Consider the following 26,492-nt stretch of genomic DNA (forward strand, 5'->3'; position numbering starts at 1 on the left):
ATTTCTTTCAAGCTTGTGTAGCTCCTGCTTTGGTACAACTGCTGCTGAGATGTCAGAGTTTTCAACCTTCCTGCTTTTGGTGGCCGATATGTTAATCCGGAGGGAATCAATTTCCCTAGGGAAGAAAGTAATGTTTTATCAATTTTTAAGGAATGTGCTACTAGACTTTAAAACCTTAAAAATGAGCTTCTATCACTGTGGAAAGGATGACAGTTGCAATGCATATTGCTTCCTGGTTTTGAAGTGGAAGTCTAATTGTTATTCAGAGATCAGTTCTGTATATTTTTTTCACATGTGCCTAATTCTACTGAAATTAGCCATTCCTGGTTTCACTGAGATGCTCAGGATAAACACATGCACATGTTTTGAGCAGGTAACTCTTCTATACGTTGAGGCTTTCAAAATATTATGGCTTTAGTTTCTGTATGTTAAATATTTGGGGTTTTAATATTTAAAGTTCTATCTTTACAGTCTTGACTTAACTGATTTCCCAACTTAAAACTTGGAATTTAGCCTTTATTGTTAGTGACATAAAAATAAGCTATGAAGGAAGCTGGAATAGGTTGTCTGTAACAGGCTTTTGGTATGTCTGTAACAAGACTTAGTACATGTGTGCATATTTTTATTGCATGTAGGTTTTGTTTATTTTTACAACATGTCTTAAAGTTTATACTTTTTTTTTTTTTGTTTGGTGTGTCTTAGGATCCCATGGAGCTGGTCATCCCTCAGAAACTTTAACACCACTGATTGTTTGGGGTGCTGGGGTAAATTATCCACAGCAAGTTACATCCCAGTTCTTTGAAGACAATTTTTTGAAAGGTAGGTAAAACATAAAGCTTAAGTGAAAGATTCTGGTGGAAACTGAGCTGTTTTTAACTATCTCACCTGTTGATCTTCACTAACTTCTATTCCATTTTAGTAAGTATGATTTGCTTTGTGTGGTGTGTAAAGAAAAGGTGGTAGGGTATGCCTAAGGAAGCTACTGCAAAATTGGGCAGATCACATCAGTCAGTTTTCTTTTCTAATCATAGAATTGAAAACTTTCTCTCTTTGTTGACAGGAGGCTATTCATGCTTCTAAAACTTAGTTCCAGAGGAGACTTAATTTTTAGGAAGACTCCCAGAGGCGGAAAACTATTTGTACAGAAACATGATAAGTTCACAAGTTCAAAGACTCCTTTCTAGCTTCACAGTACAACCCTGCAGACTTTCCAGGGGCTCACTTGTCTCATTTGCATCCTTGTAGCTGCTGTGGAAATGTAAACAGCTTTTCTCAATGAAAAATTCTGACTCTTCACTGTTGTTTTTCCCTTTTGTAATTTATTTAAGAGTAAGCTTTTTAAAAAAAGAATAAAATTTTATTATTTCACATACATAATGTAATAAACACTGTCTTACTGAAATGTCAGTGGGGTTAGAGAATCATGAGTAATTAAATTGTTCAAACTGTTCCTCTTTCATGTGCCCCATTCTTGTAGCCTGCTCTGTTTCTTAAGATGTCTTGAGTCTCGGGTTGTTGCTCACGATCAATGAGGTAATGACTTTCTATTTTATTGGATTGTTTGTCAAGGTACATTAGAGAAAACAGGCAAAAATTACTTCAGCCCTGAGGTTTTAACTCCACCCTGCTCTCAAGAAGGTATTTGGTAACAGATTAGGTCTTTTCAGATATAGACAGTGCCAACATTTCACTCTTTGTGCCTAACTGCTGCTATAAAACTATGACATCTGTGATAAAATTGAAAATGAGTTGTAGAAAAAACCAGGAAAACAGAATAAAACAAATTATCTTGGTGTCTGTGGTGGCTGATCTGCTAGACTTTTAAAGACACTTGATCTGTAAGGGTTGATCTGTGATCACTGAATTTTACATCTGTCAGTTTCCTTGATTCTCAGCATCTTTAGTACAAACCTCAGGATTTGACTTCAAGTCATGGTGCAAATGTTGTGAGAGATTTCAAAAAAGATGAGTATTGAGCTGACTCCCAGGTGCACAATAAGGAAAGCTATTTTGCCCTCATCTGTTAGGCAATGTGTATTTTCTTAAAGGAGGACATTTGACTGCACCCTGCTGTGCCTGCTTCATATTTTCCTTCTGATGGTTAAAAAAATCAGCAAACCAAATAACCACACAAAAAACTGAGCACACCAAAGCAAACATCAGAAACTACTCCGTTCATTTTGGACTTGCTTTGTGTCTGTCAAGCACATTGTTGCTTTGTTTAGACACTAACTTTACAGATTCTTAATTGCCAAGGATCATCTCTTTTGGAGATTTGAGTCTCTCTGAGTATCTTGGGAGTTTGAATTTCTATTTGAGTAATAAGTATCTTCTTAAAAAGTGACTGTTCTCTCTATGGTGGCGCATCAGAAAGTTTAACCTTCTAGAAGGTTACATAGCTTAGAAGTAAAGAGAAAATTATTGAAGTGGAACTTGGCACTTGCACAGGTCAATACATTTCAGCTACTCCATTGTTACAATCCCAGATATTTTCATAAAGTTAACATATAAAAGAAAAGCTGTTCAAAAGAGTTCTCTTGAAATGTTCTTTGAATATGTCCTTCCTGCTCCATACAAGTGCAGCTGTGACTGTGTGCAGGGGAAGAGGGCGTTTTCAAGGCTGCTGTGTCACTGATGTATGCAGGTGTCAGGCTTACATTTCTAGTTACATGCACCAATGTTCAAGTTCTTTCATCTACTGACAATCCTTTTTAACTTCTCTGAGTTAAGTGTTTATGGAAATATTGACAGAATGTTTCTAATGCTGACAAACTTCTTATGCTCTGTTCAGTGCAAGCAGGCTGTAGGCAGCTCAGTGAATTGTCTTTCTTCTCATTATTGCCATCGACGGTTCATACCTCCAAAGGCAATGCCAACAGGCAGGACTTCGCTTGTCCAGTTTGTCACAGAGAAATTAATGTTCTCCTTGGATGGCCAGAAGGGCACAGAGTCTGCTCTGGGATGACAGCCTTCTCATCAGTTTCTTCACCTGTGCTCTGCTTTCCCTCAGGCCTGGTCATGCAATCCTCTTGGAAAGATTTTGTTACGGCAGCCTTGTGTCCTGGGGGCAACATGTATTATTACCCATTTGGCTACTGGTTTGACCCTTCATGAGAAAGAGAATACAGAACTGCTCTCTGGCTCCTCATGGGCTGATGGTCGGCCCTGGGGTGCAAGCCCAGAGGAGTTTGTGAGTGAAGGAAGGCACAGCCTCCTGCAGCATCAGAACGCGGAGTGCTTGATGACACCTATACACAAACCTGTTTTGTAGAGGGCTCAGCCTGCTTTGCCATAGCTGAGGGAGCTCAGTGTACCCTCCACTGGTTTTGCTTCTGTGAGGTTTTATGTGAGATTTTCTTTGGTTCATGTAGCCTCATCCTCAGCCTCTTTTTGAACTGGGACTTCCCTGCTGTTTTGCTGGACTCTTTGCATCTGACAGCCCAGCAGGCTGCAGTAAAAGCAGGGCAGGATAAAGGCAAAAAAACCCCCCCATCAAGTGGGCAGAAAACTGCTGAACACTACAGGAAATCTAGACAGTGAGCTGGAATCATGAGGGCAGCACATACCAAGCCAAGGCACCTCACTCCTGGGAGTACAGCCCGGACTGGCCAGTCTGTAGGTGTGTCCCAGTCCTCAGGAGTTCCTGGGCTTAGTGTCCTATGGCTCCTGGTCCAAAGCAGATGTCTTCAGCTCTGCATTTTGGAATATCTGAGTAGGGCATGTGGAGATGAAAAAACTTCTCACAAATCAAGATGTTTTCTCTAGCAGACCTAGTTTCTTCCTACCTTACGTGCATTGTGTGTGCATACACAGTTTTCCAGTGTTTTTCTTCGGAAAATTGTACTTAAAAGGAAAACAGGCAATTCCTTTATGTAATAGAAATATGGGTAAGAGTCTGTTTCTCGAAATACAAATCCATTTCCTTTTCTGGGAAGCAAAAGGAAGCAAACTTGTTCATTTTGGTGTGAGTTTAGCAGAATTCATGATTAATGCTGCTAATACTGCCCCTGTGTTGCCATGGGAACTCCCTGTAGCTGTCTTGCTACTGTTAAAGTACAAATCCACTCTTCAGGGTGCTTCTGGGACCAAATAACAGTGGACCTGTGCTCAGACCCTCATGCTAGCAGTGGTATGAACTAATTGCTGGAAATAAGTTTGGTGTATGCAATACTGCAAATATATGAAAGAAAAAACCAAACCTTGCTAAACTCTGTTTTTAAATAACTCTCCACCCCCAAAGAAAGCAAGCAATTTTCTCTTTATTTCCTTGGAGGCCAGCGTAGAGCAGGAAAATATAATTTTCAACCAGCTTTTTGTATGATGTGCCAAAGCTTTAGGGTGTAATGTTTGTACCACACTGTACCAGTGCATTTAGGACCTTGGATTAGCCTTTTTTACAAACTATTGAAGAGATTCTATAAGTCTCCTAAACCCAAGTTTGATTCTTTTAGTTGGCACAGGAGGTAATACATCACTGTGCTGAAAAAAATAAAAACCTTGGCCTTTCTTGAACTGATCTAGGTCACAATTGCAGGCAGCAATTTATCCTGCTGGATAAAAGAAAATGTAAGCTGAAATGAATGCGTTTTGTTGTTCCTGCCTGTTGAATTCCATCTGTAACCTTTCTTGAGCTAGCATCCTAATGTAAAATCATAATTTTCATTAGTACCAACACTTTGCAGAAAATTGCAACAGGATATTAAATGTCAACTGAATAACTCCTTTCAAATCTGTGTAGATTCAGGTGCTCTGTTATGTCTTGCAGAATGGAAACTGGAGAACTTGAAGAGGATTGATGTCAATCAGGTATCAAACGTACCTAATTTAATAGTTCATAAATTTTCACCTTAAATTATGTGTTTTGTGTGATTTAAAGTAATTCACTTAATTTGAATGAATGATCATACCAATGTACCATTTCCCTAGAAACAGCAGCCATAATAACTTAATGAGGATAAGTTTAAATTCCTTGTTGACATGTGACAGCTGCATACAACTTCTCCTGAAGATGCATTATTGTCCCATTTAAGTGATCCGACATGGCTGTAGGAAGAGCACAGTACAATATACCAGGTCCCCCAAGCTTCTGTCATTGAATCAAAACCATTTCTTGTTATCATGGTAAACTGTGGGGTTTTTTCATCTGTGATTATGGCCCAAGTATTTTGCAATTTAGATGATTAGTACTGTAAAGGAAGAAAAGAAGGTGAGCACCTTATCCTTTGATCTGTAATCAGTCAAGCTTTTTTAAACCATGGTGCTTTTTGCTTCCTATCATCCTACAAAACCCAATATATGAATAACAGACTCCAAACCTACTCAAACAAGGGAAATAATGTCATGCTAGAAGGTTCAAATCGTGAATGTTCTGGATCAACTGCTTTCAGCAAAGCCCTGGTACAAAACTAGAGATTAGCTTTCCTCTCAAGGTTGGTAGAAGTTATGGCAATGTTGTTTTGAGACTGTATAGAAGAGTCTTGAGTATTGCTTTGTCCTGGATAATGGAGTTCCCAAAGACAGAGCTTTTGTCCTGTAGTACATGTGTGACTATGGGTAAAAATAGCAAATGAGACTTCTAATTACCATTACACTCCAAGTGTATTGTTCTCTACAAATAATGGTTTGGAGTCTGCCTGGTAGATCTGAGGCTGGCGCAGTGCCTGTGGTTTCATTGTAGTTTCTTCAGATTTATGCTGGAGAAACAAAGAATTTTGGTGCATAGTTTTATATTGAAGGAAAATATAAAACTGGTAAGAGGCAGTGTTTATTATCACGAGTAGAAGGTAATGGTAACTTATTTCATGAAATGCCTTCGTGTAGATTGAAGGGCCTTTCCAAGGGCTGACTGGACATAAAAAAAGTGCAGAAACTCCCTCTGAAGGGGAGAAGGTGAGTAATCAGCGCTGTGGAAGCATGGGATAAGGAATGTTGTGAAGAGCAGTATATCCAGTATATTGCTTAAAACTGTAAATATGAAATTAGTTCTTTTGGTCATATAAATAGTCATGAAAAGTGATATGCCTCTCTGAGTGCAGTAAAGGAGGTGCTGAATTCCTGCAAATAAATACTGGGGTGGTTATATTTGCTTTTTAAACTAAATGTATTTTTGAAGCTTGATCAGCAGTGGAACTTCACGTTTTGAATCTAATCATGCCATGACTACTGGAAACTAAAAACCAAAAAAACTATAAAGGAGAGTTTTATGTTACAACTTGGCAGTATTGCATAATTACCTTTTGCAAATGCAGATATGTTAAAATTAAGCTAAATTTATTAGCTCTAGAGGCTGAAACTATGTTAACGTGGGAATGCTTCTGTTTGCACAGGCTGATGTAGCACCACTGATGGCTTCCCTTATCGGTGTGCCTTTCCCCCTGAACTCTGTGGTAAGAAGTACAAATGTTTTTCTATGTTATAAAAATCTGTTCGCCATAGAGGAAGAGGTGTTGGGGACAAGACTTGAGGTGTGTGAGGGGAAAGATTACACATTTGTGAAAGTGCTATAAGGTGTGGAAACTGCTCGTAGTTTTAATTTTATGTGTGTGTCTCTAGTTTAGAGTACAGACTTAAATCTTTTTATGTGTTGTATAGGGCTTTCAATTGGAAAGGCAGCTGGTCCTATTGTAATCTGCAACTTTATACTCTTGAGCTATATAAGTTTTTTGTTACTTTGTTTTTAGGGATGGTAAAAATGCAATATGGTTTGAATAGCGTGATTTTGATAGTGAAAGCTAAGCTTGTAAACAAGCTAGTTCCTGCAATTTAATGTTCAATTATTTCTTGATTAAACTAGTGTACTTCCTTCAGATGTTATCTTGTGCCTCTAATTTAGTGAATAGTGAGATGCCTTTTTCTTCTAATTTCTCTCATGTGTTGTTACATAGTCCAAAAGTTGCCTCATAAATATCAATTGACAATTAGCATTTCATTAGTCTGCCTTCATGCTGCTGGTTTCCCATATAAAACACCTATTTACAGCGTATTTTGCAAAGTATTTCTTCTGGAGACTCTGCCCCAATGTCTCTCACCTTGTCCTGCACTGCTTGCTGGTTGTGTGCATAACGGGTGGCATGGGAACTGCTCCCTTTCCTATCACAAGTACTGGACTGAGTCAGGCCCAGGCAAGGCTTTGGGTGGAAGACTTCTAAGGATTTCAAAAATGGCTTCTGATTAGTGGTTGAGTTTATATTATTTTATAGTATGTAGTTTAATAACAACTTCTGTTATTTATGTTTTTTGCATTCCTGTAGAAGCTGAGGTATTACAAACAATCCCAGTGATGTTGCAAAGCTGTGTAAGAAGAGTATTTTCAAAGGAGTCACATGAGTTATTTCAGCAGTAATTTGAAGTATTCTTACTGCTCATTTGGCCAGCAATTCAGTTAAGAGAAATTTCTGTTATTTCATTTAATTTTTTTTACTTATTATGTGTATTTTTCTTCCTCAGGGAACTCTGCCTTTGGAGTATCTGAACAGTAGTGCTCATTTCAAAGCAGAGAGCATGTTCACCAACGCTGTTCAGATTCTTGAACAATTTAAGGTATTAAACATATGGTAAAAAACCCCAACTTACCTGAATAATAGTTGTTGCTATATGTAAAATAATTATATGACATATCCTATACATAGTGTGCTAAATTGAAAGGATTAAAATTGAATGCACATTCATTTAATTGAATAGCTGTGAGACTTACCTGAAGAAGCTTGAAAGACTTTAATAAACAAGTTTGGTTGCTTTTTTGTAAGGAGAATGAATGACTTTTTTCTTGATTCTTAACAAAAATGGTGATGTTTATTGGTGTTAATGTAAACCTACTTGCAGTATGTAGGTAGAATCTGAATGCTGGAGAAGGGAAATAATGCCTTTGCAATGGGGGCCGGGAGACAAGGCTTTAAATCAGGGTCAGTACACAAACAGATCACAAAGGTAATAGGCTCCTGTGCATTAAAGAAATTAAATTAGTGGCCTAATTAACTTTTAGCTAATGCTGTTATATCTGTTGTTTTGCTTTGCAAGTGTTCATCTCTGGCTTCTCTGTCTTGATTCATTTAATATTGGAAATTACATTATGAGAACACGAGTGGTCCAAACAAAATGGTTCTATTTCACTATGCAGTAGAGTAAGAAACTGTCCAAAATCCCCAAATCCCAGTTTTGGCAAGGCATAGAAATGCTCTGAGGGAAAACCATCCTCCACAGACAGAAGCTGAGACATGAAAGAGCTGTTATCCTGTCTGGAAATCCATGTCATGATAGTGAAACAATGAACCAGCGTGAGATGACATGAGGAGATCAGCACCTTCGACATCTTCTGTCCCTTTGTGAATGCCAGGTTCACAAAGGTGTGGATACCAGGGTGGCAGTGTCAGCAGCAGACTCATTTTCAAAAATATAGTGGAAAAGCTGGCATGTGACAGGGAAAGTGACTGGTAGGGTTGGACATGAAGTTTGAAGCACACTGATATCGCCTCTGCAGTTGGAAGACCTCTGCTTTAAGAATTAAGGATGTCACTCAGATCTTTTTCACTTAAATTGGTATCTTTGAGATTTTTTTAAAAAGAAGTAGTTCTGCTTCTCCTTTCCTTTGAGCTTACTTGTATTCTTGTTCTGTAGTGCTGGATTATCTTTGTTGTTGTTGTTGGCTTCTTTCTAGCATTGTATTGAATGATCCTGTGTGAATTTCCTTTGTGTTTCTCTGCTGAAGCAGAAGTAGTGCACTGGCTTAGATGTGCCAAGTGGATTTTTACTTTCCCTGTGATGGACTGACCTGACCACAGTTTGTGCTCCCTGGAGATGATGTTGCCTTGGATGGATAGGATGAAATGTGTAGGTTGCTGCTTCCACCTGTCAGGTTTTACAAGTAGTGTGCTTAGAAAGTTCCTGGCTGCACATTATGCCAACAGTCAGACTTGAGTCAGGCAGCTGCAGGAGGCCTTAAAGATGATTTGGAGGACCTTGGACAAAGTGTCTCTGATGGCATCAAAACCTTCTGTTTTTGTCTGTGTGCAGGTTAACTGATTTAACAGCATTGCTTTGGTGGTGTTTGCTGCAGTATACTGTTCTTGTCTGGCATAAATGGTGCTGGTTTCATTGAGGGAGGTCGGCACTGAAGCCTGATAGCACTTCTAGCCATATCTTCCTTTTATCCTGCAAACTGTAGAAGTCCTGAGAAAATCAGTGGCTGGAGCATGGTTTATTTTATTTACTGTAGAGCAGGTCTGAGTTTCCAGGAACTCAGAGGAGTTGCACATACTGGAGTATAACACCCACTTTCATGGACAGTATATTGACACTGTTATTTCATTTCTTTTCCAAAGTCTTAGAAATCTTCTGTGATTTTTTTGTAGTTTAATTCCTGATACAATTTTTAATCTTGTTGCAACTTGCATGTAATGATTTAATGCTCTTTTATGCAGGTTAAGATGAGTCAGAAAAAGAAAACCACATTGTCATTTCTTTTCACACCATTCAAGTAAGTGTCTGTAAAAACTATGATTATTTTACCTGATTGTTTGTCTTATCACTTGCTTCAGTATTTCAGTGAGCTGCAGCAACACATTCAGTCTCTTAAGTCTTCTTTTAGGTGAGAGTGTTTATCTGACTATGGAACTTTGCACTAGAACTCTATGCAATTAACTACTACTTCTCACCAGAACTTTAAAATAGATTTATTTTTTAAAATCTATTCCTTACATTTAATTTGCCATTAAGGATTATCTGTCTAAACTTTTTTTTGACAGTATAGTGATATAGATTGCACAGTAATTTTCAATGATTTTTTTTTTTTTTGCTATGGTTTTTGCAGCATTCTTTGGGAGATACAAATCCCTAGAGGGTCAGCAAATGCAATCTGTTCTAGTTTGTATATATGTATATACTGAACTAAGGATTGTTTCTTCTGCGATTTAAATTCTAATGAAGAATAAATAAAATACATTGCATCCAGAAAAGAACCTTACAATGTTAAGAATTTGTGTTGCTTAGTCTTAGTGTTTCCAGGGCTGTGAAGGAGTCTTTGCAGTGATTTGTGTATCTGGGAACTCTATTCTAGTGTATGGAACATTTACTGCCCCCCTCACCCTTCTGTCTTATCTAATTAAAGGTGCCTTTTCCTTTTCCTTTCTTCTGTAAAGGTTTTTAAAAGCTTTGCCATGGGTGTGCGTGATAGTGTTCAGTTCTGCTCTCAGTTTGTGGAGTGCTCCAAAAATGCCTTGTCACAGGAGCAGCTGTTTTCCTTTGGGAAATAGAGCTGATGTTAATTAAGATCTTTAAATCATAGCAGCAGTAAAAAGTACTTGAGTCACTTCCTGAGAAGTATGGTTATTGTTAAAGATGATTGCTGTCTGTCTGAACAGACATTTACTGTGTTATTTTATGCCTCTAGCTCCTTCAAAGGGAAAGGTTTGAGACAGTCTGTGAGACTCAAGTTAATCTTGGGCACATAATGAATCTTTTAGAACAAATTCTGAATAAGAATGACAGTTGCATTATCAAAGATTTTACTGATCTGTATGAAATAAAATGCCCTTCTGGAAAGGTTGGCCAGTCCTCTTTGATAAATGACTATTAGTTTGATTTCACAGCTCTTTAAAGTTTACCTTTCCTTAAGACTGATTCGATAAAATAGGATGTGCTTTTCTTAATGCTGCTATATTTATCTTCAAAGGAACTAAGTATTACCAATTGCTTTATGGATTGGTGTCTTTCCTGTTTTATGATATGTTTGATTGTTTTAAGTGGAAATGCCAGAAACATTTATCACTTTGAAAACGCAACTAAAACCTGGTATAAACATATTGTTACTTTGGTATGGTCCACGGCAAAAATAAGTTTATTTTCTTCAGATACTCTTCAGTTTTTTCTGAATCAAAATTTGGATTAATAGTTCTTCCGGCAAAGGTTTTTATTTGAGACCAAAATCATTCCTTGGATCTGTAAATGTCATGGATGGAGTGATGCATCTCGCTCATCAGAGAGAAGTAATAACACATTCATTGATATAAACCAGCTATTTCACCATGTTTGATAGTAAATGTGACAGTGTCACAGACAAGATTGTGGCACGGTACACTTGATTATTTACTGCATAGAGGATGGGTCAGAAAAAGCTGTCATGGAGACTCTCCTGTTGAGTTGTGAGGTTCAGAAAAGACCCCATTACATTCTAACCACCTTCTCAGAGGGAGTTTAGGTGCATCTGGGTCCTGACTTAGTCCCAGATTTGGTCAATGGTTTGTGTCTAAAGGATTACACATGCACAAACAAACCATTGTGTTAGTTAGCTAAGACTGCAAGTTTGGCATGCTATTAATCACTTGCCAAGGGTCTCTTGTGGCAAGGAATATGTCAGCTTTGAGGAGCAGCCAGTAGGGGTGGGGGAGGCAGGGAATCCACTACCTTACAGGAGATGCCTGTGCTTACATGTTGTGGGGATGAAGACTTTCTTTGTTGTTTCAAGATGATGCTGTTTATTCATTCTAGGGAAGCAGAAAGACTCATACCATGGATGGTCACACATTACTGCAAATACTCACCCACAGTGTGCTGGGATGGGGGTAGTTTGGCCAGATTCTGATTAGTCTTCGCAGCTTTTCTCGACTTTCAAAACTTGGCTCATGTCTGGGAAGCTATAAAAGGGTCTTGTCCAACCTGTTACTAATAGTTGGGATGAAGTGGTTGAACACAAACTTACTTTTAAGCAGATGAGTAACTTCTTAGTGCTCCAACTTGCAGGAACCGAAGGAAGACCTGAGGTAGTATTAGGCATGACCTGTCTATAGATCCATCCCTCCTTCCCCTCCTTCACATTCAGATGACTGAATGTGTGTGCAGTGAACACAAGCCTAAACTTCAGCTGCAGGTGCATGATTTGATGTATTAGTGTAAGGCAAACCACATCTGTTCTTCAAACAATTATGCTTGAATCTGAATGAGATAGAGAGGGAAAGGCATGTATCCCCTTCTGCTGTCTTTGCTGAGACACTTTTTTGGTGGTAGAGAAAATGGTGTAGAAGGGTATGGTTACTTTTTCAGGAGAAGTTAAAAATGCAGAGGTGTGGGGACACCTACCTCCTGTCCCAAGCAAGAGAAGTCTTGGTATGCTGTGCTACATTTCAGAGTAACTGGTAACTGTGTGGAGGTTGTGTTTCTGCATAGCTGTATGCTCTCGGGACTTGTCAGCCCAGGTTTAATGTCAGGTTTGACCCCTGATCTGTACTAACCTATGGTTGGCCTTACCTGCTGCTGCAGCTGAGCACAGTTCTGTGCTGTGTTTCTGCACTACTGTCTTTTCCTTCAGACACAAATAACTTCTTCCACCTTTGTTCATTTTCAGTTGTACAAAGCAGTTATACCCTTTTTTTATCCTTCTGATGCCTGAAATATGTAACTTGAAGCTCAGAAAGTGTGTGCTCCAGCACATAATGCTTTTTTCCTTCATAGTTTATTGGAGGTTAGTGAAGTTTAATTCATGTCTGAAGTGCTTTGGGATCATGAAGTTATGTAGAAAATTTTAAATATTTTTTTTGGTGATTATTACAGATATTGTGTTATTTCTGCAACTTGATGACCTGAAAATGGACAAAGATATCTCTGAGAACTGAATTTCTTAAGTTACCTAAATTAAAGATGTAGCTGAATAAAGTCTGTATAATAGAAATGTAAATATGAGCTCCAGAAGAAATCTGAGTCTAGATCAGATTGGGACATTCTGGTTTTAGAGATGATGCAATTTCTAATGAATATGTAGTTTTCAGAGGGGGTGGAGAGGGGAGTATATATTCACAAACAATGTGTTCTATAGAAATTGCAACTTAACAAAAACCCGAACTTAATTTTTTAGTGAGAAATAGCATTAAAAGGTTTGTTTTAGTATTCTGAGGGGAAAATCCTGTTTTCTAGTTTGATTTTTCAGGTGTTTTATTACTGAGTGAGTGAAAACTGTTCATGACCTTCAGCTGCAAGGACTCAAAAACTAGTGTTTGAGTTGTATGTTGAATATATTGCACCAAAAGCATTAAGCTAGATTACATATATATATATATATATATATATATATATATGGATAAAATAAGCCTATTTTTAAAGTGTTGGCAACAGAAGAAGAATGTTGAATTGATATAAAGCTTCTGATTTCTCCAGGGAATCTCATCCCTAGCAGAAATGTGGCTGGCACAGTAGACTGGAAATGAAGGCGGCCAGCAGATATGTGCCCTTTCCTACTTGGATCTAAATTGCATCTATCTGAAATCCACCTGTCAGGTGTATAATGATGAGAAGGAGGATGGAGCTGATCATTGTGTTATGTGATGGAAACTTCAGTAGTGTCTACTGAAGAGCCAGTCTTGAGGCAGGTTAAAGTTTAGATAGCTCTGTCTATTAATAAGGATGTGTCTGGCTGCCTGTAATGCCATTTTTGCTTTATCAAAGTGCTTTCATCAAGGAACAAATCTGGGTAAAAGTGTATCTTGAGGGTACTTGTGAAACTGTTGAGAATACATTTCAGAAACTCAGCTCCAAGTGTCTGATTCTGCAAGGCAAGGTGCACAGCCCGCTCCCAGGGGAGTGAATGTGCAAGAGCAGAATAGTGTCCCTTGCTGATACTGAATACTTACCTGCAGTTCCAGTTGGATGTATGAAAGAAGTTACTATCTGAAATTTGTTTCCTTCCCACTTCCTTTCTCTTCCTACCTTTTCTTCTCAAATACAAAAGACATTATTTTCAAAATCCATTTGCTTAGCAAAATCAGAGGCTTTCCTTGCAATTCTGAGAAAAAAAGTACAACGCTTTGACCTTTGTGTGTAAGAAAAGCAGGTGCCAAAATAGCAGATGCTTTGAAGGAAGTGAGAGGACAAAGCTGAAGGCTGCTGACAGAGGAAAACTGATGTCCAGGATAGTGAACTATCTTTGCTTTCTGACCATTTGATGTACCTTAGGGCAACTGCCAAGCTGGCACAGCTCAACGATGAGTGTGCCAAGGGGCCAGATGCTACTATTGCAAAATCATTCCCCAAATTGGCATCTCTGGACTGTGGAAGTAATCCTACAAGAAGTATCAGAAGGACAGTGTAGTGCAGTGAGTAAATGGTGCATCAGTGTTGCCCTAAAAGCTGTGTAACCAATTAATGCAATTTGATTGTCCCAACAGGTACAAGAGATTTAAGATATTAAATTGCACAGAAGCACAGGAGTCCTTTTGCATAGTCCTGGTGTACACAGTGCTTCCAGGGATGGCTGTGCTTCCAGCTGTTCAGGTTGTGGTGCTTCACAGTAAGATGGCAGGAGCAGTAGTTTAAGAACCACTGCACAGAAATAAATCCAAGAGATGAACAGCTAAAGTACGATCAGTGCTTGCTTACCACTAGCTGAGCTTTTTTATTGAATGGCTTGAAGTTTATATCAATAATGGTTGGGGGTTTTTTAGCAGGAAATAGAAACTTGACTTTAAATAAGATACTTGGGCTATCTTCTCATAGATGAAAAATCTCATACCACCTTATGCTGCATTTTTAAAGTAACCTAATTGTCTGAATACTACATATTAATCATCTCAATTATTTTTGTGTGTATAATTGAGTTATAACTTGCCTATTTATATAGACAGTCACTGCATTTTTAATGTGCAGTGTACAGCTATTAAATAAAAATGTACTTCTCTCCATAAGAAAATGTAACTCTTCCTTTGCTCTACCCTCTAGTATGAATTGAGATATAACTCCCTTAAACATTTGTATGGATTTGGTGCAAGGAAGTATCAATCATGTAGAGACTGAGTCTTTCCACATAATTGCACATTATGTATTTTGTCAGCGATAGAAAAGGAAATAGAGTGTAGAGTGTCTTTGAAGATTACAGAAACTTCAAGAAACTGCCATGTGCACAAATACCTCTCTTTTTTTCCTTTCTCTGATGACTGGAGATACAGCACTACATTGTTCCCTCTGTCTCATGGCCTTTCAAAACTTAGATATTCCCACAAAATTGACATTTGGATCAAAGTGAAGCAAGTGATTTCTTTTCCACCACTGAGCGAGGCAGGGTTCCTTAAGATGTCAGTACATCCTTTGAAACATAATATTCTTGTTTTGTTTAAATAAATTACATTTATTGAAATAACTGGTAATACGTAAGATATTTGTGATACATGTGATAATGCTTGCAAGAGCAAACATTAAGAATTGAATACCAAGAGGAAAGGGTGAAAATATTGCAGTAGGGAAGGATAGTCTAATAGTGATTATTCTCCCTGCACGTTTGTTGGAACACTGTGTCTTCAGAGGACCTTTTATTTAGCAGAAGCAGTGATTTATCTGCAAAGAGATTTCAGCCCGTTTATCCTGTGGTCAAGAATGAAGGACAGCAGCTTCTATCAATTTCAAGTGAACCCTGGAAAGGAAGCTAGCCTTTTCTTTTCTCTACTTTGTCCCCATTGTGTTATCAGGTGTGAATCTAGGCATAAGGCTGCTGCTGGGACCGCTGGTACAAGCAGGCCAGTGTGGGCACCTTGAGCCTGCTGGTGGTGGGAGGCAGACTGGCAGCCCTCTCCCCTCCACCCTTGACTTTAAGAACCTGTGTATATACATGAAAAAGTAGAACTTCAGTGCTGTAGAGACAGTGCTCAGATGAAAAGAATGGCTTTGTATTAATTTTCACAAAAAGCCCTCCTGATTAAATAGTATAGGTATTATCTCTTTAGGGAGAAATCAATGCCTGTTCTTTGGCAAAATTGTCAGCTTCTCTCTCACTGAATGGGCCATGTCTGAAGCACTCTGCTGCTCAGGGAGGATGCAATCCTCTTAGAAGGCAGACATCCTGCTGGTCTTGAGTTTCAGAAGTGCACTCGGGAGCTTTTAGTGTGTACATGAAAAGCTAGCTGGCAGCGGCTTCTGCACAGGAGGACTGGATGTAATTGGATTTACTATCAAGTAGGAAGTAGGTAAGGTCTTTAGAAGGAGCTAAAAGGCTGGTGTATAAGATAAAGCATCACAAGATTAATGTATATTTTTCTATTTCCTTGTATTATAAATCCTTTTGGCCTTTTCTTGGAACTTCATGCAATAGGGGTGAGGGAGGGTGTACAGCAGGTGGTAGGAGGGGATGGACAGAGAATGCTCTGCTCCAGGGCATGAGGTAAGGGGCAGAGTACAGAACTCTTTCTGGATATCAGTAATAAAGGCCCAATAACCAATAGCTTAATAAAATAGCTGTCTTAATAATATAAAACAAACAGAAGAATACAGATAGCAAATAAATCATATGTCCCTTCAGATGCTGGGTACCCTGTGTTCATGGAGCACTGGATCAGTTTTCTGATGTTGCGACACAGATGCTGGCTGTGGGGAAGTTCCCTTGTTTTGGTCATTCAAGCTGCTATATTATTTTCTAGTAAGAAATCATCTCTGGTAATATATTCTGTTGTCAGTATGGAGGTTTACATGAGAACTTCTTGCAGCTCTTACATACATGAGGACAGGCAGGCAGTGTAGTCCCTGTTGCAGAGTGGGAACTGCCTGCAGGCTCCTCTGTTCTACCAGCTGACTGGGTTTGTCCCATGGCCAAGGTATTTGGGCACCACAAGCCTGGGCCTACTGAGGGTAACTGCTATGTGGATCATTGACTCCTTGAAGTACAATGGTCTCATGGTCAGGATCAGTACAGGTGGTCTCCCAGATGTGTTTTGGTGGCCATGAGGCCCTGCTAGTAGGTACTTGCCCAGCACAGCACAAACTGCCTGCTCTGGATGCAGCTGGTTGAAAAATGGTCACTAGGGTTTAGGATTGGCATGTAGGATTGTGGAGCAGAAGAGGAGCTGTGGTATAACACTACATAGCCACAACACTGCAGATACCTAGATCCAGCTCATTGTTATAAATCATACATAAGTCATTGATACAAATCATCATGTATCTTGGAGAGCTGAGGGCTCACTTGCAGCATTGGCAGGGTGTTATTTAGAGTCAGCACATATCCCTCCCCTGTACTACTAAAATAGAAGAGACTTTAAAAATGGTGCCTTTCTTTTCCTTCAAGGATCTTCCACCTTCTCTGAAAAGCAGTTTCCCTTTCCAAGACTTCAGCATCATGTCCTGCTATGGCTTTCTGGACAAACCCCCAGCTCCTGGATTATCCCTGCATCCAGCTTCTCACTTCTGCTTTAAGGGGGCCAGAGGGACAATTTCAGAGTGTGGCCTCCTCCCTTCTGGCCTCTGATTCTCTGAAGCCCTTGCTGTAGTAGTTTACATGCAAAATATGCTGTGTGCAGCCCAGTTACCTTAATTGCTTCTCTGGTCAGTGAATTTGCAGCTGGCAGTTTAGTTGTCAGCTCCTTTTTCTCTCATCTTTGTTATCTAAAGGATTTACATAAATATCCTAAGGCACTCTGCAGTTGAATATGCTACATCAGGGATTCTGATTTGCGAATATTAAAGGCTGTTTTAATTCCTGAGACTTGACAGTCCAGGGTTAGAGCATTAGCAGTCAGACCATTTCCTGTGGGTTCACTGATGTCCTGCTGTCCTCCTCTGCATGTTTGTGAATCTGATGAATACAAAAGAATAGAGGTACCGATGGGCTTTTGCAATGTGTCAGTGAATAAACTTTTTGCTACCTTTGGCCTGTGGAAGTGTGTGTCCTCCTTTCATTTCATTATGCATTAAAGAACAAAAACCTCAGAACTTAAAGGAGCCTTATTGACTTCCTTAATCCTTTTCTTTCTTTTGGAGTGCCAGCAGTGCTTTTTAACGCTTCTTAAAAGAAAAAGGAAAACTGAGTTGCAAAGATAGCTGACTACAACCCTACAACTAGACTACCTGACTAAAATTTTAAACACAGTAGTCAGAAAATCCAGAAATACAAAAACCCACTTGAAATTTAGAACCTCCAAAACTGAAACTCCTGGCAGTGGAACAGCAGGAGCAAAGAGATTAGATTAAGTTGGGAGAGGGAATATTGTGGGTTCCGGGCTTTATGAAGCTGTAATATACTCTTTATTGTAGGTTTATGTACAGCACATTTTCTTTTAAAAAGCACAACTTTAGCATACTAAAACTATGGCTGTAATTTTAAAAATCTGTAATCAACATGTATCTTCTAATTATGAAAATCAGGTTTCTTAGGACTTGCCTCTTTTAGCAGCTTACCTGAAAATATTTTAGTAAACCAGTAAAATTAAGGCCATCTAAACAGATTAAGGATCACTGAGTTACCCACCAAATTGTTTAATCTTTGAAGCTTCACTCTTTGATCAAAACTAAAATGTATGCAAAGGATTGTCTCTGCATCTCATAGTATGTGCTTTCAGTCTGTCTTTGGCAGATACTGTAAAATAGTTCTTTCTTCTGAAAAGGCACATCTAAAGAACTGGAATTGAACGCATTTTGAAAATGGGAGAAAATTGGCTTCTGGCCATTAAAATTAATGTAAATAAGTAATTTGGTGAGGTCCATAGAACTGTAACAGCTTTCTTTTTCCTGATCATTGCCCCCAGTAACATCATATACTTTGTATTGCAGAGCAAGTTCAACAGAAAGTAAATATCATGGTTCCAGACTTTGACTTTTGAAATATTTATTTGGTCAATTTTTCCACATTTTGTTGAATGAACTCAAGACTTTGCATCCCTTGCCATTCATTGTCTTTCTGATTGTTCTCTGCTACGGATGAGCTGGGAAAGTTTTCTCATATGCATTTCATTCAGCTCCTACAAGACTGTACACAGTACTTTGGAAAGAAACAAGAGAATGGCAAAGTTGGGTTCATTTGTGGTTGCATTGTCATCAATATTAAGTGTCTGCACTCACGGGTTGCTAACTGCAGCAAATTTGATGTAGAACAGAAATAAGTGTGCAATCATGTTTCTGCTACATGAATAATGTTGAATGCAAGATCTGTGTCTCTACTCTCCCATTACCCACCTGGTGCTTTCTCAGGCGCCATCTCTGTTGTGCACTGGGAATGTTTGAAGGCAGCTCTCAGGGGAGACTGACTGCATTTTTGAAGCCTGTTGCTGCACTGGCTCAGTTGCTTTTGAATAGCAGCCCCACTAAAACATCAGGCCAGTCTTATATCTGCGCTTTTAAGATGACATTTTGCCAGCACTGGATCAAATTATTGCTGTGTGGATCAAAGCAGTAATAGTGGGTCCTGTAAGTATTATTTCAGCTGCTTGCTGAACTGCTGGAGTGGAAGCCATCTCTTCTCTGTAGTATGGCGCTCTCACAGAGGGATGTGCGGCAACAGAGTTTGAACATACTCAGCTGATTCTGTTGCTGGCAATTTTCTCCCATGGAGAGAGCAGACAGGCACTGGCACCTGCCCCCAGTAGTGTCTGGATGGCAGAGGCCTTGGATGCTCTCCTTTATATGGTGTTCAGAAGGTCACCTATACAAAATCCTATCAGACTTTATTGAAATGCTTGCTCCCATCATGGGGTTATCACGAGGGTCAAGGGATGTGTGTCCATCTCCTTTAGCTTTTTCGTTTTGCATCAACAGGAGGAGCTGGTGCTTTCCTCCCCATCTCCCAGATAGCCAGTATAAAAAGGTAGAAGACTGCTGTACAGCTGCTTCTGATTTGCTGTTGGATAAGGGTCATAGGAATGTGATCACTGTCTTTTGCAAATCTTGCCACTCTTAAAGAGTTGGAGGATGCACAGTATTTTCTTTTTTTCTGATGGGGAGAGTGAAAAGGCAGTGATAGAGGGGTGTAGATGTGCATGAGCTGACATAGGTACATGGGGTTTGTGTGTATAGGGAAGCAGCTGAAATAAATTTGTTTTCATCTGACAGTGAGCTAGGTGAAGATCACAGTCTTTCTCTTTGTACTTTCATCTACAGGTCTGTGATCCTTCCTTGACTTTCATTATTAAATCTGCAGCAATTTAAGTGTTCAAGTAAGACAGACACGAAGGGGTTACTTTCTGTAGTAGAATTCTGGAAAATTTACTGTGCAATAAAATTACCATAAATCTTTACCCAAATAACCAGGCATAATAAAATTAACAAACTAGCAGTGGTGGATACAGATATATTTGCAAGGCATCTCCTTCTGTTCTGAGATTTTTTATTTCATGGTTTGACTGCATCATGCTACCTATGCCGTTGGGGATGGTAATTTCTGTAGTGTGATGATAAACAAGACTCATTGGCCAAAGAGAGATCCCTTTGACATTGCTATGGTGAATGTTCTTCATCACAGTCTTGTTGTGAATTGCTGTCAAATAGCTTAGCTTATATGAAGCATGAATGATGTGCTGGAAAGATTAATTTTGTCAGGTATACCTATGACAAGGGTAACTCACATCTCAGAAGAGAGAGTTTACAAGCACTTGCATGATTAGCCCAATCATCTTGTTTCATAATTAATTATGTTTATTCATGGATGAAACTGTGATTTCTGTCTGGAACCAGGAAGTTAATCTCTGCTAGCCATAATGAAAAATAAAGTTACTCTTCCAGAACCACCATCGTTTTCTGGGAAGAATGTAATCTTGTCTTTAGAATCCTGATGGTATTGTGGATGTGTGTGTGTTTATAATCTACGTGACCATGGAGTTCTTGCTTTTTTTTTTTTTTTTTTTTTTTGAGTTAAACCTCTGAGTACTACACTTTTCAGTGCATGTGTTTGGCAATACTTTTAAGGAAAGAAGGACAGAATTGAGTCCTCTGACTGAATTCTCTTTGTGTGTGTCTCTTAATAGGATAGGTATTTTTGTGTTATGGAAGAAGACCTCAGATTTTACTAGTCAAGACTATTCATCTTGAATTTGTTAGAATTGGATTTTGATGACGGATAGCTGGCAAGAGCATATACACATACACTGTAGTTTTCCTTCTAGAGTTCAGAATCTTTCTAATGATGATCAGTAAATTCACTTCATTGCTATTAACATTGCTTGTGTGGATGTATGTATTAAGTCACCTTGAGAATACATTGACATTTACTAGTGCCTCTGGGATGCTGTACAGTAAAACACAGGGAGATAAATCTTATCAGTTTATTATTTCCTAACACTGTATACTACTGGAGACCTTTAAAATACTTTAAGTTAAAATCAAGTGGTGCTAAGAACAGCTCAAGCTTTAGCTTCTCAGATTTAAATTTTCCTTGTGGTTTTGTTTTTTGGTAAGTCTTGTAGATTTTATAGAACCACCATTTCTAAAGTCCATGGGTTTTTTTCATAGGCAACTTTCCATATTTGTTCATGGCTCATCTTTGTCTCTATGCTTTCTGCTACATCTAGATTTCTTTTAAATCTCTCATCTACTTTGTAAGCTTCAGGAAGTGAATCAGTGTCCTCAATGGATGATAAACTGCTTATGGTGAGCTAGGCCTATTCTTTAATTGAGGGATTATCAGCATATTTGGTAACCTTTTTAGTCTGGTATAAAATACAAAAATTCTTTAATCACTTCTTTGCTTTTTTGTTTAATACAGAGGTAAAAAATATCTTAAGATAATGATCACTCCTTGCATTTTCATAGTTATATATGAATAATCCTTAGTTTCTGGTGAAATTCATAAATTTTACAAAAACAGTTGTTAGACAATTGTAAATTCAACCTCTTGAAAACTATATATATGTAAGGAAGGTAAAACGTGTGTTATAATATTAGCTTTTGAAAATTAACAATGCACCTGCCAATGGTAACCCCATTTGACAAAATAATTGCTTTCAGTGTTTGACTTACTCAACATTTTACTGTTTGAAAACCCCTTTTATTCTGTTACACCATCCATGTACAGAGATCCTAGGTGCTGTCCTCTAAGAAGGAATAGGTGAAGACTATTGTTCATTAATAATATAATGATTCAGTGAGAATAAAAAGATAATAAGTGGGTTATAGCTAAATGACTAAAAATATGAAGTAAAATATAATTTTGGCTTGGAAGATTTTGCATTGAATATGACAAGGATATAATTCACAGAAAACAGTATGGGTAAAACAATAAAAATGACACAGGGAACATAGGAATGTCTTGAATGCGTTTAAGTCCTAAATAAAGTTTCTGAATATTTATTCCAGATTTTTTTTAATCTTTACCTAAAATCTAAGATATGTTTGTTTTTTTTTTCCCTCCTCCTATTAATCTCCACACATGATGAAACTCCCACCTTGGGTGGGTGTATTGCTCCCTTTCCTCTACCAGACGCAAGGTTGGCTTCCAGAGGCACATGTCATGAAGGTGCAGAAAACAACCAACATTCACTTTGCTATTTTTCAAGTCTGGTTTCTAAAATCCTTTGTTTCCCCTCAAAGTTAAGGTGATCAAACTTTTACCATGACCTTGTGACCATCTTTTTTCTCCCTTTTTCCTTTTCTATGGGACCTCTTTCTTCCTACTTGTTTATAGGTATCATCCTTCAATTCTTTTCTAGATTGAAAAGAGACAAACATTTTCTTAATACAGTTACTTACTCTTCTCAAAAGTAAGATCAGTTGCTGTTCCAATTATTCAGTGTTTTGGAAGATTCCTGCACAATACTACTGTGCTCTGAACTTAATGAAATAGCATCAAAATATACCAGGATGTTACTACTAATAAAAATTCAGGTTGTTCAGGCACAGAATACTTGGAATATATTTCATGGTTCAAAGGATGATATGTATGTATTGCTGATGTATCAACTGCTGTATCAGCCTATCAACTGGGTTGTAGGCAAAAGTGATTCATAGCTGTTTGGGAGCTGCAGGAATGAGCATTTCTATGCAGCAGCTGCATAAAATCAAGACCTGCTCCCGTGGTTCAGCTGAGTGACCACCCAGGCAACTGCTGCTGATTTAAATGGTGGGAGTCACCTGATTTGCCACTGCCTGAAACATGAGTTTGGTGGTCCGTCTATGAGGCATGTAAAGGAGCAGGTGTGGCAGAGAGAGGCATGCAATTGGGCCATCCTGTGCTGTGGATGCTGAGAGCTGGTGCTGTGCCTCTGCTGTGTTGTGGAAGGTGTGAAGGAAAACTGCTGTGTGCATTCACTGGCTGCAGAAAGCTGTGACCCGTGGTGGTTTGCCTGTGGTGTCTAGAGCAACAGTGACTGTGTTGTGGCTTATAACTTATGCAGGGTCAGCCTGGGATTCTCAGGCCTGCTGCTGTCCCTAAACTTGGGAAGAAAATGGTACAGGAGCAACAGGTCCTTCTCCCTTCATTTGATGGAGTTTGGTTGACTGGCTTATTTGTCCTTGTTACTACATTCTGTAGGGGAAGAATGGTAGCAATTGTTTAGGTTGATGATCAAATTCATTAAAATCAAAGAGATTTTTATCACTGACCTCAGTGTAGCCAGGTAACTGTGTTATCCCCTGCTCTGGGGACTCAGCTGATAGCTGCTTGTGTAACAGGAGACAAGGTCATACTTTCCAAAGAGAAGATTGTTAGGCATCATCTACTGTTAGTGTGGAACCTAAGCAAATCATCCAGTGCTATCTTATAAACTGCTTACAGCCATATTCAAATCAGTTAAATTGCTTAATTTTTGTATGTGCCATGATTCTTGTCCAGACCAATGTTCAATAATAATGCACAAGGGAGATAATTTTCAGCAGATTAGATGGGATCAACTACATAAAAGAAATGTCTGTTAATGCAAAGATTTTGAGATAAGTTAAAAAGCAGCTGTGTTGACACGTGTGAAGATGAATGCAGAGGAATAGATTAGTCTCAATTACCTAATTGCTTCTAATGAAGTTCAGAATATTTTGGTTTCATTACAGACTAATTCTTCTAATTGCAAAGTTCTTCTTTTCATGAGCAGAAAAAATTAATCATTAATATCTCTTTATTTTGTTGTACAGACCTCTTTCTGATTCTGAACAGATCAACTTGTTAAAAAAAATAAGACTGTATATTCAGCAGCAGAAGTATGATGAAGCGGTAAGTCTGTTTTGGCTCTATGTAAATATTTTGTTTTCTTTAAATCAAAATGAACTGAGAAATAAAACTTTTTTCCTTCCTTATGATGCACCTCTCATTGACTCAAAACCCCCCTGGAAGTCTCCAAAATTTTGCATTTTGATATGAGTTATAATGAATAATACTGACCTACTGTATTTTTTTCTCATACTTCTTAAATTGTTTGTTGCCATTCCGTAATATAATGACACACAGTGTATGTTTTTATTTTCCACAGTAGAAAAGGGTAAATTGGGAGATAAACTGAGGAATGTAGTTCATGTTCACACTTCTTAGGCTGCTAGTTGCATAAAAAAAAGTGTGGTATCTTGCTTCATCACAGATCCTGCTTTTTTTGTTCTTTTACCTGAACCAACTGTTCATGGTTTCACTTTCACATTTCAGTGTGTCAGACTGGGAACCATACATAGAACCATGCTTCTCAGTTCCAGTATTACGTTCCTAAGCACTTGCTAACACTCACTGTGTGACAGAGTACTCAGTTGGTGCAGGTTCACTGGTACTTGTATTCTGATGTTCACGGAAAGAATTTGTAGAGCTAAATTATACCAAGAAGTCTTTCATTTTAACCGTTTTTTTTCAATTTAATAGTTTTTGCTTGGTCATTGACTTCTGTGTTAAAAAGTACATGAAAATATTGAATATGTAAGATTATATTTAACCTGCCAGATGCATGGAAGAATTCCATTATGTGTTAGGGTTCAGTTCTTTTTTCCTAATATGATTCTTAGGGTAATAAATTACTATTTTATGCACAGGACAGCTAAATCTATTTTATTCTTATGCCTTTTTACTTGCTTTGTTGTAAAGTGGAAATAGTTCGTCTTAAATAAATGGATCTATTTTGCTGTGGGAGAAAGTTTTCTTTTTTGTTTCCTAATACTTCTACTTGGCTGTCACATTTACTTTTAGGAGACATTTTATACATTTCAGGAGTAGAACCTGCAATTTTGTCTTGTTGGTTATATGTAAATCTTACTCCTTGTTTGTTGGAGTGCTCCAGGGGTTTAAGTTCAGTCTTTGATCACTCACACATCAGACTTGTGCCTGTGCCCTGGTTGTCCTCAGCATCCTGTATTGCAATGCAGAAAGATTGTTCCATTCCCAGAAGTTGGGGTGTGGATGATTCTTTGCCTGAACCCTGCAGCTCTTTGTATTGCAAATATGCACTCATAATTGTATAGAATAGATGTCATTTGGGGTGAGTTTGCCCACTGGCAGACTTGTGATCTCTTCAGTAGTTGCCGTACCTTTTTCTGTGTTTGTCATTTTTGAATCCCAACCGGATACCTGCACATATAAAAAACCTTCATTGTGTACGTTCAGCTGCTTCTTGTACTCTTCCAAATCACACAGATGAGCCTCCCGTCTTTGGGTAAATCACAGGGGTCAGCACACCCAAATGACACTCACGGTGGGAAAACCCATGGTCTTTATCATGGTGTCTCCTCAGTGGAGGCATGGAGTGAGGGGACCGGTGGTTAGACTGGTGTCATGGGTTAGCATAGCTCCAGAAGTGATTTTCTTGCCAAGAGGTGCTTACAGCTTCCTCTGTGACCTGACAGAACCTGTCAACTGGCTAGTTTGAATATTGACAGTTTTTTAATCCACTTAAAAAAAAGCTTGACATGCCTCTGTGGTCTGCATTTAAGAATGGACAAACCCCGGGAAAGCTCTCTCTTGCTTCCGGCCTTGGGACAGGTAACTGGCCTGGGCCTGTGCAGCCCAGCAGGGCCGGGACACACCATCCTGGAGCTGTGTGGCCCTGTTCCACCCGCAGCCCCCATGTCCCTGTTCCGTGCAGACGGCACGGGCTGGCTCTACACACCCCCCCCTCCAGTGTGGCTGAAGATTCAGTGGAAGCTGCTCCGCTGCCCAACAAAGATCATGTGGCCAACGGCGATAAGCGAATTCCATCTTCAAGGCCCGGGTGAGATTAACCCTTTTAGTGCTCCAAAGTCAGTAAAGAAGGAAGAGCTGAAACCCTAAGGGAGGAGAAAGAGGAAATGCTTAGAAGCTGAAATTCTGTTGTAAAGCTATGGTGGTGATGGACTATGATATAACAGAGTACCCATTGTAATTTCATGAAAGCATGGGACATAGAGCATTCAAACTGTACTTGTGAGCAAAAGTACCTGTGCTGGAATAAGCAAATGCTGAAGCAGCTGTAATTTGATGAGAAGTTTGAACAAGGAGAGATGGAAGTGATGAGGACTCTTGCTCCAAATCGGAAGGAGAAGACCTCAGTTCCTAGAGATGCTCCCAGAGATAGTCCTAGAGATGAAGATGATGAGGATCCTTTTTCTCCCAGGGAAGGGGGAATGCCTCTATTCCTAGAGATGAAGATGCTCCCAGAGATGGATGAAGAGAACCTTTGTTTCTGAACAGCTCAACCTTTAAATGGTACCCCAGTAGCTCAAGATTGGACCCTTGAAAGCAGTTGTGGGGAAAGCTGCGAGTTGTGGGAAGGGACTCTGACATGCGAGCAGAGAACCAACCCAGGCACCTGTCTCGCTGTGATACTGAGCCATGAGAGAACTTCTTGTGGAGATGTCTCCATAGCATGAGCAAGAGAGACTCCTCT

At 39.0% G+C, this 26,492-nt stretch overlaps 1 protein-coding gene across 1 annotated transcript in view; it reads left to right on the top strand.

Annotated features, from left to right (window-relative positions):
- The window catches only part of PIGN (phosphatidylinositol glycan anchor biosynthesis class N), a 105,478-nt gene that overhangs the window by 34,397 nt on the left and 44,589 nt on the right, over positions 1–26,492 (top strand). The window contains exons 8-13 of the mRNA XM_048310906.1: positions 703–819; positions 4,766–4,806; positions 6,327–6,386; positions 7,447–7,539; positions 9,417–9,472; positions 23,791–23,869. Coding sequence (XP_048166863.1) covers positions 703–819; positions 4,766–4,806; positions 6,327–6,386; positions 7,447–7,539; positions 9,417–9,472; positions 23,791–23,869 — 446 coding nt within the window. The remainder of the gene's footprint in view (positions 1–702; positions 820–4,765; positions 4,807–6,326; positions 6,387–7,446; positions 7,540–9,416; positions 9,473–23,790; positions 23,870–26,492) is intronic.

This window comes from Corvus hawaiiensis, chromosome 1, assembly GCF_020740725.1.
Source record: "Corvus hawaiiensis isolate bCorHaw1 chromosome 1, bCorHaw1.pri.cur, whole genome shotgun sequence".
NCBI classification, from domain to species: Eukaryota; Metazoa; Chordata; class Aves; order Passeriformes; family Corvidae; genus Corvus; species Corvus hawaiiensis.